At 31.3% G+C, this 13,022-nt stretch overlaps 1 protein-coding gene and 1 long non-coding RNA gene across 2 annotated transcripts; one reads left to right on the plus strand and one right to left on the minus strand.

The window, feature by feature from the left end:
* The first annotated feature begins 552 nt into the window (after window positions 1-552).
* Window positions 553-3,623, plus strand: LOC133833940 (uncharacterized). The gene is made up of 2 exons (XR_009893221.1): window positions 553-860; window positions 985-3,623. It is a non-coding gene; the product is annotated as an uncharacterized LOC133833940 (long non-coding RNA).
* A 4,960-nt stretch (window positions 3,624-8,583) lies between these two features.
* On the minus strand, window positions 8,584-11,678 carry LOC133778091 (RGG repeats nuclear RNA binding protein A). The gene is made up of 7 exons (XM_062217914.1): window positions 11,238-11,678; window positions 10,279-10,588; window positions 10,127-10,192; window positions 9,871-10,003; window positions 9,344-9,499; window positions 9,203-9,259; window positions 8,584-9,063 (listed from the first exon to the last, which is right to left on the minus strand). The coding sequence occupies exons 1-7, from the start codon at window positions 11,407-11,409 to the stop codon at window positions 8,884-8,886; spliced, it is 1,074 nt and encodes a 357-aa protein (XP_062073898.1). The 5' UTR covers window positions 11,410-11,678; the 3' UTR covers window positions 8,584-8,883.
* Window positions 11,679-13,022: the final 1,344 nt, after the last annotated feature.

Below are 13,022 nucleotides of genomic sequence, written 5' to 3' on the forward strand. Positions count from 1 at the left end.
GCCCGCATGCTTAACAGCCCCTGACAATGGGCCTGGACGAAGGTCCCGAGTCCATGCAGGAAATGGGGATAACAGAAATTATATGGTATATTTTAATAAAATTACAAAAATATGGGGAAAAAATCCCATAAAAATATAAATAAATAATTTATGCCATACAAAACTTAAAAGGGAAAAAAATGCCATATTTATCAAAGTTTTAAAAAAAATCTCATATTTCATGTAATTTCCTCTTTTTCTAATTAGTTTTTTTTTTAAAATTAGATAGTACACCACTTTAAGTTTGGTTTGGTTGATGTTGCATCATTAGCCTCTTTATTAAAAGTCAAAATTATATTTTATATGGGTTTTTTAACGAACTTTGCAAAAATATGGCTTATTTTGAAAAAAAATTATTGTATAAGTTTTTATGAATTTAATCATTTTTATGGGTTTTTTTTCCCTTATTTTTGTAACAAATCCTTATTATGCCATATTTTTATTACTAATTACAGTTTATTAAAATAAAAGGGTAGTTATGTAAATTGCTATTTTATTTTATTTATTATTCATTCAAAATGTTTACATTTTGAATTTTTTACATTTTTTTTATTTGTTTTTATGTTTATTTTTTATTACTTTTTACCATATTGTTTTAATTTTTTCAATTTCAGTTTTACCTCCTTCTCTCTCCTCCGTCTCTCTCCTTTGTGTGCGATTTCTGCCTCTGTTTGGCGGTTGTGGCAATTTTTTGGGTTGTCGAGCTAAGGAACATTGGCGAACGAAGGATGAAGGCAAATACAGCTCTTCAAGTGCTCTGCTTTTCCGTCTCTACTTCAGGCAACGGGACATCATGACCATCCCTACACACGGCCGAAGAGGTTTGCTTTGCTCTATTGCCATATCATTCAATAAACTCTTGTATTTTGACTACAAAATGTGCTTTTATAAATACAAAATAAAAATGATGTTAGAAAGTTTATGTTGCTTCTCCTCCTTTGCCAGGCCACAGACGTCGGGACCATCTATACTCTGCTCACGGTGGTGGACTGGCTATGATTGACCATCTCTTCTCTCGGTCAGGTGAGTTTAGTCACAGTTATTTATAAATTCAATGTTTTCTTTTTTGCACAAGTGTTCTCCAAAACAAATCGACCCTTTTACATACATATATATATATATACTTGTTTAATTTCAATTTGGTTAAATGTAAATGGGGTGTCTCTTAGATTTTTATGATTATTTATATCTATTTTTATATATAAATCCAGATAGATTGACCAAATCCACTTTTGTTGTTTAATGTATTTGATGGTTGTGCTTGTTTGTTATGAGTCTGAGAGTATTTTTATCAGGTAGTTTGATTTTCTTATTTGATGGGTTTTCATTTTCGCTTGTTCTTTTTGGTGTTAATATCTATATTAGTGGCATTTTTAGGTTAAGAAACTAGCTTATTATTGTTTATGCAAGACAATATTTGCATTCGTTTGTTTCTTGAAGTTTATTGTCATTAATTCTAACTCTATTGGTTTCAGTTAGAACACATTTGTTTTGGTCTTATATGGGATTATTTACCTAAAATGATGGTTTCAGGACCTTTTGTTTCTTTTTTCTTTTTGAGTATATCTTTTTCTAGTACTAGAGATTACTGTGCCAATTTTGTTAAAAAGTCATTTTAAAACTATTTTTGTAAATAAGGTTGAGAGATAAATGATTGAAACTGAATTCAAGCACAATATCAAGTATATGCAATTTGTTTTTTTTTTTAATTTTGGTTTTGTGTGAAATTGTTTGTTTGATTTTCTAAAAATTGTTTGGTTTTTTTGTTTTTTAGGTTTAAGAAATATGATGATAACAAGGTTGAGACATCGATCGATTTCACTTTCATGTTTTTAATGTTGTTTTTTTACTTAGTTTATTTATAGTTAATGAAATTTTATATGCTCAGTAACTGGTTACTATTTTTTTTTTATTTTGGTTTTTTTTTTCATGTTTTTGTTTATTATAGGTAATTGGTTACTTTGAGATTATTCGTATTTTAAATGTGTTGTTTAATTGTTAATGTAACTGGTTACTTTGATAAGTTATTGGTTCTGTGTTTAAAAAAGTGTTGTTTCTAATAAAAACAATGTTAAGTAATCATTTTATTTGTGATTTTATGTTAACCTATATTTATAGTTGATTTGTGGATGCCTTGTATAGGTTTCAATGTAGCTTGTTAGATCACGGGTTACCCTAGTTGTGTATGCTTTTTCGTGTGATGTTTAATCTACAGGTAACTTAGCTGTGTATGCTTTTTTCATGTGTTGTTTAATCTACATGTAACTGGTTGCCCTAGCTATGTTTGTGATTGTTTATAATGATTGTTAGATCTACAAGTAACTGGTTACCCTAGCTGTGTATGTTTTTTCATGTGTTGTTTAATCGACAAGTAACTAGTTACCATAGTTGTGTTTGCCTTGTATAGGATGCAATGTAGCTTATTTTTGTGTGTGTGTGTTTATAATGTTTGTTAAATCTACGCGTAACTGGTTACCCTAGTTGTGTTTGCCTTGCATATGTTTCAATGTAGCTTATTTTGTGTGTTTGTTTATAATGATTATTAGATCTTCAGGTAACTGGTTACGCTAGGTGTGTATGTTTTTTGATGTGTTGTTTAATCGACAAGTAACTGGTTAACCTAGTTGTGTTTGCCTTGCATAGGTTGCAATGTAGCTTATTTTGTGTGTGTTTGTTTATAATGATTGTTAAATCTACAGGTAACTGGTTACCCTAGCTGTGTTTGCCTTGCATAGGTTGCAATGTAGCTTATTTTGTGTGTGTTTGTTTATAATGATTATTAAATCTATAGGCAAGTGGTTACCCTAGCTGTGTATGTTATTTCATGTGTTATTTAATTTCCAAGGTAACGGTTACTTTGGTAAGTAACTGGTTTCTTTTTTTGTGTTTGTCTGTTTTCTAATTTTGCTATGTAATCAGTTTTATTTGTGATTTTTAAGTGTTTTGTTTTATATTTGATTTGTTTTGCATAGTTTGTAATGTAGCCGGTTAACTTTTAAAGTAACCGGTTTCCCTTGTAGTTCTTAGTTATTTTAATTTTCTTTTTTTGTGGTAGTTGTGTTCTTCTTTTTTTTCGCATGTTGTGCATTATATGATCAAACTAGAGTTTCAGTTTGGAAGTAAGGTTCAACAATGGAATAAACATGAGGTTATAGCTGAATTGAACAAAGTTTTCACCAAGAAGCAGAAAGCTATGTTTAGAATAACTACTTTTGGATGCCAAAAGAACTTGATGCTCTGTTGCTTCGCCAAGACATTGCTTGTTAGTTTGTATTTTCATTGGAAGAAGAAACAAGAAGATGGATATCTGACTAACGATGAGTTCAACGATAAGCTTTTGGAGAAGAGGCAGAAGATGAGGAAGATTGTTGCATAGGTTATTTAGGAAGCTTTTAGAAGTGATATTTGACATTTTTTTTTATTTTGTTTATGTTCTAGACCAGTTTAGCTTTTGTAAAGGATATTTGACTTTTGAAAATGATGACCAATAGTTAGTTGCATACTTATCTATTTTAAACTGCTACTATTGTAAGACATTTGTTACTTAAGATTATTTTATATATCAATTGATCTTTTTTGTGTTCTCCATCTATTTTATATATGTTTTGTTTTGTCTATTTTTATTAAGTTTTTTTCAGGAATGTTTTAATGGTTGATGTTTTTGTTCTCCCTGTATATTTTTTTGGCAATTGTTAGTGTTGACTGTCTTTTTAGCCAACGACGTGAGAACGTCAAATACGAAAAACCTTCAAGAGAATTTAAAACACACAGACGGTTTTAAACAGGAAAAGTAAATAACACAGGAGATTTTTATAGTGGTTCAGCCCCGATTGTCGGTAAAAGCCTAATCCACTTAGAGTTGTGATTTATAGATCTGTACTCAAGATCAGATGGACTGAGCCAACTGAGTTTCTTCAGTACAAATTGCAAAAATACAAGAGTCCTCTCAAATTTCAGCACTTTCTCTCTTTAGAATACTCAGACCCAATTTTCTCTCTCTAGAAAGAAGAAGCAGAAGAAGCCCCTCTCTCATCCCATAAGCTCTCTATTTATAGGCCTGAGATACTCAACTGATATCCCCTTTAGATAGGGATATTTTATTATTCATCTTATATTTATATTACAAGAAATATTTAAAATACAACTGATTCCTCAATTTGAGTGAGGAATGAGAGATTCCCGGATGCTTAAACCAACTCTTGCTGAAGTCATTCCGGGGATTTTGACGTAGTCTCACATGCATGTTGATTACTCCTTCAAGCTTTCCTTGGACCAAGGTGATACAAGCTTGGCTCTCCTCGGTCCAAGGTGGTCCGAGCCAACTCCCTTGGCACCTCACCTCGGGCAACTTTGAGGCAACCTCCTCCATGACATGTCCGATCGGACATGATGGCCTTCTCCTCGGACCAAGGTGGTCCGAGGCATCCTTCTCTCTTGTTTCTCTCCTCGAACAAGTCCGAGCATACCTCCTCCATTCAAGGTCCCTTCGGACCTTGTGGCCTTCTCCTCGGACCAAGGTGGTCCGAGGCATCCTCCTTGGCATCTCACCTTGGACAAGTCTGAGGCACTCTCCTTTAGCATCTCCCAACTATGTCCGATCGGACATTGTGTAGGCTCTCCTTGTCAAAATCTAAGTCTCCATTCTTGACTTGCATGGGACTCCTCCTCCTTAGCTACTTACCTTGGACACTTTCGAGCCAACACTTAGGAAACATTGGGAGGCTTACCTCGGACACACCCTTGGGGTCTCCTAGGACCACATCCTCCTTGGGGTCTCCTAGGACCACATACTCCTGGGGTCTCCTAAGACCACTTTATTGAGTTCTCCTCGGACCTCATCCTTGGGTTCTCCTAGGATCACTCTCTTTAGCCTCCTAGGATGCATTTTGTCATCTTTATTGCCATGCCATTGATCTCTAATTTTTGGGTATAACAGTTAGATTAAAGTGACAATTTTCTTGTTTATTTTATTGTAATTTCCAGTTATATATTTTATATATATTTCACTTTTTAAAGCAGCTGGGTTGTTTTGAATATATTTCCCAAGTTTCAAATAATGTTTTAACCGAATTTTGAACATTAAAACATTTATTAAAGCCAATTAACAAAAAATACGTAGAAACGAATAACCCACCAGGCATTGCTGCGTATCCATTGGGCATCGGCGCGTACAGAGGTCTCATAGCAGGGTTAAGAGGGAGTTTTTGCAATGTTAATTACCATAGTACCCCTCATTTTGCTGATATTTTTTTGTTTAATTTTGAGTTCCAATATGTGATTAGTTTTCCCATAAATTGAGTTTTTGTTAATTAAATTTTTCCATACAAATTAAGGAAAGTTTAATTCCCATATTTTTGCACATTGATGGCTAAAAAGCCATATTTTTTAAAAATTCCCTTATTAAAAATTGCCAACTCTAAAGAGTATAATGGTGAATTTAGGCTTATTGTACTACTTTATATTTCCACTTGATATGCATATTTTATTAATGTTTCAAATCATCCCATTAGATTTGATAGCGAAATATCATGACAAATCCAATTGGTTATTAGTAAAGTTACTCATATTCTCATTAATCACTCGATATTCTTACACTTATTTCATGTGAGACATTATACTCCAATACTCAAGATAGTGATAATTTTTCGCTCAACAATCTTGAATCGCCTAATTACAAGGGATCATTTTTTCAAGGTTGACAAGAATTATGAGGTTCAATCTGAAAATCAATTGGTGATTAATAGAGTTACACATGTTATTATTAATGACTCAATATTCTTATATACTTGTTTTATGTGGGATACTATACTCTAATAAAATCATATTTTAATAAAGCACCATTTTTTTAAAATTGATTTTATGTTTATTTAAATAAATATAAAATAAAAAAACAAAATAGAAAAGTTTGTTTGGTAACTTTAAATCTATTTTTTGTTTTTTAATTGAAATTTTTTAAATTTTTAAAACAATTTTTTTTTTAACTTTTGAATGTTTTTAAACAATTTTATTTCCTTTATCTTGATTCCATTTCTTTCTGTTTCCTTCATTGAAGAGAGTTACTCCTCTCCTGCACCATTCTCCCCCAAAACTCGCTGAAGGGTTCACCGTAGCCATGATCACCAACGAAGAATGTGATCTTAAGATTGGCGGCCAAGAATATCTCAAACATCGACACATTTCCAACCAATCGCCTTATCATCGTCCCACAGTAACGCTCTAAAACATACTTTAGTGTACCAAGGCATCACCACATGAGCGTCTCGCATTGCCCATAACTCTTACGATATCAGTCCAATTCACTCTTCGAATCCTCACTCAGGTCCCCAATGCTTGTTTTGTTGAAATTTATAGCAAAATTATTTTTTAAATATATGATTCACCTTTCTTTAAATTAATTTTTTTTTTTAAAATTTCTTCTAAACTCATTTTACATATTTATTTTAAAATTAGGATCTGATTACGATGCAACTAGTTTTTGTTTTGGGGTTACTTTCTACACTTTGATAATTTTTTTAATATAACGGTGTAGATTGTAGTTATTTAAGACATCCTGCAAAATTTTAAGAAATTATGAATAATTTAGAGTATCGAAAACAAGTTTCAAACAACTTATTGTACGCGTGCTTATTTTTTTGTACACGTGTGTAAAATTCAACTGTTTGAATCTTGTTTTCGACATTGTAAATTATTCGAAATTTCTTGAAAATTTATCATATGTCTTAAATGATTACAATGTACACCGTCATATAAAAAAATTAGAAAAAAAATTGTCGAGATGTAGAAAATAAAAATGATTGCACCGCAGCCCAAAAAATGGTTGTACCGAAGTCTTACCCATATAAAATTAATTAACTTTTTCATTGAAGTCAATTATTTAAAAAAAAAAGTGAAAATGTTAAAAGATTTTAGTCAAATAAATATGAGAGTTTCTATTTTAGAATTATTTTTTAATATATATATTTTATATAAAACGTTGGAAAATATAAAATAATTTTAAGTGAATTAAAATAGTATATTGTTGTGTTATTGAAAGTAATTTTGACCAAAAAAAAATGAACAAGAGTATTTTGTACTACTTATGCATAAAAACACGTGTGTTAAAGTATTGAAATCATGAGAATGTAAAATGGTATGGATCATGGTGTTATAATGATTAATAGTTAACTATGCAGAAGTTTGGAATAGTTTTACTATTTTAGTTGAAAATTTTAATGGTAAAGTGTTGCTATGATTATAATTCAATATCCCACTTCTAAATTGAAATAAAAAGGAAACATTAATTACTAAAAGGACAATAAAAAAATAAGAGGATTTATATTTACTCCATTTAATATTATTTTTTTTTAAAATATTACGTATTTATCCAAAATAACAAAAATTAACCATTTTAAATCTTTAATGTCATTTATTAAATTTTACGCTTAACGAATCCATGTTAAAACTTTTTTTTTTTAAAATGAATCATTATAATATCTAAAAAAAAGTATAACAACACAACAAAAAAGAAAAAATATTAGAAAAATTATATAATATAAAAATAAAATTTATTATATTCTTTTAATTAATTTTTCATAAATTTATATTAAAGATTGTATTTTACCTTTATATTTTTTTATTTAATTAAAATATTTAAATTTGTAATTTAAAAGTTTTCATTTTAATTGTTAATAAAGAGAAACATAATTTTATTTATTTTATATTTTTTGTAAAAAAAAAAGTGTACAATTCAAACATAATAAAAAAAATATATAAGATGTTATAAATAATTTTTTTTTTATCTATAGAATATGGTGTATTCAGTTAACTGTCTTTATTTATTTATTTATGAGATCTTAACATAACTGAAAAACAACTTGAGAGACACTAAAAAGAATATTGAAGAGAAAGAGACCTATAATAGAACCAAGAATCAAATTGATTCCCCCAAATATTAATTATGAGAACAAATCAAAAGACAAAATTGAATTTACTTTACATAGAAGAATCTGTAAAAGAAACCATTGGAATAGGAGGTTCAAATACCCCTATTTGCCAAAAATATCCACATTCTTTTTTCTTCTTCTTTTAGTGATTAAAAATAGGCACCTGTTATAAATTATCTTCAATTTAAAGCTGTAGATAATTTTGACTAGAGTATGATAAATTTAACCACAACATATTTAATCTAACAAGACTTACTTATATTTAATCATTTAACATATATATATATTATGCAGTAATGAATACTAGTTAACACATTAGTTTAACAGAACTAAATAAAATTTTAACATATTATATAATACAGGCTAAAGTTAACCATGAATATTTAATTCTATTAATTAAATTAATAATTGTGCCGAACAAATTACAAATTACCTTGATGTTAATATGTTCAAACGTATTTAATCTAAATTGACTAAAACCTCCACAAAATTAAAAAAAAAAATTAAATTATGTTGACTTATTCCCCTCAAAATAAATAAACATATAAATTCGGTTATCGATCATCACATATATTGCCATTGGCATTGCCACATCTAAAATTAGGTAGGTTAGTGAAAGCTATGAAAGAAAATACTTTGAATCGATTACTCTTAAGAAACAGAATCATGAATAAATAAAGGAGCAAAACAAATACTAAATATTAAAAATAACTGAATGTATTCTCAACCTATTTAAAATCAAAACTGATTCCATGACTTCTTGGTTCAAGACATAACATCTAAAATTTACACTCAAACAAAAAGACAACAATAAAGGGTTTAAAGTTCATCATGTGGGCTGACCACTCAAAATCGTTTCATGTAATATCAGTCACCAAACGAATGAAACGTAGAGCTGAGCTGATGGGAGAAACTAGTAGAATCATTTACCGCCCAGGGTTGGGAACTGTCCGGGATCTTCGATGGATGGGGCTGCCACGTTGCTAGGTGCGTATCCACCGCCATATCCACCTCTCGAACCACGGCCACGGCCACGACCACGGCCTCCAGAATAGAACCTCTCACCTTCAGCAGGCTTCAGGAACTCATTTATGGTAAGAGACTACATCCAAATAACAATGCAATTATTACGGTAGTATCACGAAGAATGAAATAAAACTAACCCTACCAATTGCATTTGCATAATTTTAAATTTGTCTGAAAACAAAAAACTCAATAAATTAGAGAAAACTGAAGAAAACCTTCTTCGCTTTCTCTTCCTTTTCAGCTGCTTCTTTGCGCTTATCCTTCTCAGATCCCTGAAGTGTAAATACCCAGTAAATACAGAATATTTATTAAGCTAAAATAAGGGATTTGTTTATTGACGAAAGTGCAAGTCCTACCAATTTGATAAATATGTCATGATTCTCCTTTTTACTTGAGATCTGCTGCATGGATTCAAACTCTTTTAAATCAACCTTCCTTTCCTCTGTCCTCAAAGCAATCAGAGCCTTTCTCTTCTCCTCAAGCACCTTCTCATACTCTTCCAGAGTCATTTCCTGACAAGATACACAGCACGGAATCATATAATCAGATCATGATCAGGTATATACAATACCCAAAAATTACTCTATGCACAAAAAAAGATCCTTAGTCGAATAGTGCAATGTGAAGGATTGTGTAAATAAATCACCATTCAAAGCATAACAAGTCAAAATACCTTTCCCATCATTAAATTAAAAGTTTGAATGTCTATACAAAAAAAATGTCCACAAAACATGTGAACCCAAATAAAAAGTTTGATTACATCCTTCTTAATCTAAAACCTCAAACTAAGTTCAAGTAAATAATAAAGAATTAGATATAATCACTACGCTACCTCTTAAGGCATAAAAAAAAATTAATTATAATAATAAATAAGTAAAACTACCTTGTCCTCAGGCTCCTTCTCTTCTGGCTCAGCCACAGGACTTTCCTTGTTGGCATCGGGAGTTTCCTCCTCTCCCAATGGCTTCTCAGCATCAACATTTTTCTCAGTTTCAGCAACAGGCTCTTCAGCCTCACTATTATCAGAGGAGAAATAAATGTCACAGATAGTAATGATGAAAATAAAAAGTCCTACTTCTCAAATTAGAAGTCCAACATTCCAAGAGAATGAACAACAAAAATAAATATTATAAACTCACGGAGCAATTTCATCTGTGGATGTTCCCCAATTCCCACGACCAGCACCTTCTCGCTTAAGCTCGTTTCTGCTCAAATGACTTAGAATCAATTTAAATATAAAGCTAATACACAATTAACAATCAACAATTGAACCTTAAAGGAAATTACTTACCCACGTCCAGTACCACTGCGACGTTCATAAGATCTTCGAGGACGTTCTCCTTCACCAGCCTCACCATTGCTAAAACCACCACGGCGTCCACCACGGAATGAACCGCGAGGAGCACCATAGCCACGCCTTTCAGAGGTCTTCCCTTCTCCCTCTTCAGATGGTCTACTGTACCCTCCAGAAAACCCATTGTTGCCAAAGGAATTCTCATTAGAATCCCGATTGAAACCACCAGCACCACCACGTCCCCGTCCATAGCCACGTCCCCCACCACGTCCACCTCCACGGCCAACTTCATTCCTAGACTCCTTCACTACAAAAATAAACAACCAAAGATGTAAAGATGCCAACAGCAAATCACCATGCAGAACATGTGTCACACAACACTTCTAAAATGCTTTTAATCCTTTGAATTTATTAACCAATAGCAAGTAGCAGAATGAAATGCCACCACGAAGAAAACAAACCTCAAGCATAAGAAATGAGACTTATAGTAGTACGATTCTATTAAAAAATTATGAAATTCCAGTTAACCAAAATAAGAATACGGAAAAAAATTAATCACACTCCAAACTGAGTAAAATTATAGCATTGGCTATTTTTTTCTTGCCTAAATCTTGCACATAGTTTAGTCTCATTAAAAAAAATAAGAAAACAATGAACTTAAAAAGGCCATTCCCGCTAAAAAAAACAATACCAAATCTTGATAAATATACACAATCTCAATGAATTTTGAAGATTAAAAAAAGAACTAAAAACCAATATTTAACCCTAAATACCTAGTAATTTTCAAGAAAGTAATAAAAAATAAACCCAATACGGAATACGCGAAAACGCAAACAAACACGACGCAAAGTTCAATATTTTAGCACTATTTTTTGTATTAAGCAAACAGAGACCAAGTTCATCAAAAATACAAGTCTGAAATGCAAAAACCAAAGAATACAAAAAGTGAAGCTCACCAGCTTGGGAAGGAGGAAGTGGCTTGGAGGGAAGCTTGGCAGGCTTAGCTGGCTGAGAAGCCGGAGCGATGGGCTTCTTGGTGTCAGCGGGAACAGGAAGCTTCTGTATGAGTTGAGAGAGGTCATCGTTATCATCATCACCCAAAAGGTCAAAAGGGTTCGCGGTTGCCATTTCTTAGAGTCCCGAAAAAGAATCCGATCCGAAAAACCCCTTGAAAAGCCCTCACCACCAACCTAAAACAGCAACCACGGAACCCTTATTGCTTATTCGAATCCATGAATCAGCGATTGGAGGCGATTGAGAGGGTGTAAAGGGTGTTCGGGAGATAAGAAAAGAGAAGGAAAGTGTAGGGAGAAAGAGAGTGAAGTGTTGTTGGTAACGAAGAAAATAATGGTAGTCTGGAAAAAACCCTAGCCGAAGCGGCAGAGAAATAAGGAAGTGGCTTAACCTAATCTTAAAAAAAAAAAAACCCTACTCCTGGGTAGTTTTACGTTGCGGCCGGGTTCACTTTAACTGCCTTATATTTTATTATTATTTTCTTGTATATAAAACTTCAATCGTTGTTGGAGCATCGGTGGGTTTGGATGTTTTTTTTATATTATTAAATTTATAATTCAATTTTTGGTCCGGATAAGTGTAATCTAAAAATCGATCAACCAAATCAATTAAAAAAAAAAACTGACCGTACCAAAGTTAATATTTTTTTTTTTAAAATTCCATAATTTTTTAGAAAGTTTTAGTTAAAAAAAAGCTAAAATTTTTGGATTGTTGGAATCTATTTTGATACCTTTTTAAAACATAAATGCATAGAACATAGTTACATTCACAAATTTGAAAGTTTGAAAATATAATTAAAAGTCCATATGCATGACACAACCTATATATATTTATAAGTTTGGTTGGTTTCGGTTCAAACCGGTCGGTCCACACAGATTTTTCAAACTGATCGAATAGTGGCGGTTTACGCCATTAATGGTTTTTTCGGTATTCGGTTTAATTGGTTTTTGTTTTTTCGGTGTTTGAAAAGTCGGTGTACTCGATTTTTTCAGTTTTTTTGATTTAATGCTCATCCCTACTATGCAGTGCTTCTTTGGAATTTCGAGATAGACAAAATAAATTAATATTAATTTAAATCCTAAAATATTTTTATTCTTAAAAATTATAAAGGGAAAAAATCTTTGGTGTGTAAAGCAATTTCTTATTTTTGGTAGGTAAATAAGTTATAATCTTACAAAAAAAATTATATGACAATATAAATTATAATTTTATCAAAATTTTCACTAATTTTTAATAACTTATGAATAATTTATTGTATTAAAATGGGTTTAAACAGCTTACATTACATGAATACAAAAACAAAACAGACACGCGTACAATATGTTATTCACAACTTATTTCCAACATAATAAATTATTCAAAATTTCTCTTATGATAATTAGGGTGTACACGGTTTGGGTTGATGCAGTTTAGAATAATTTTAAAATCAAACCGCTCATGCAGTTTTGTCAAAATAAAAAATTAAATCAAACTATTAAAAATAAAAAAAACCAAACCATAAATAAATGGCTTCGTGCATTTTGGTTCGGTTATAACCATATTGTTGGGGTTTTATGCCCTAATTAAAACCCAAATTCTTTGTAATCTCATTTTATTATCAATAAAAGAATAGAAATCATTTTTTGACTTGGTCAATCACTTTGCTCACATGTTTTATTTTCATGATTATTTGTTTAATATAAACTTCTATTAAATCCCGAGCATATAGCTAATCTTATTTATAGTGA

Source organism: Humulus lupulus, chromosome 5 (genome assembly GCF_963169125.1).
Source record: "Humulus lupulus chromosome 5, drHumLupu1.1, whole genome shotgun sequence".
In the NCBI taxonomy this organism is placed as follows: Eukaryota; Viridiplantae; Streptophyta; class Magnoliopsida; order Rosales; family Cannabaceae; genus Humulus; species Humulus lupulus.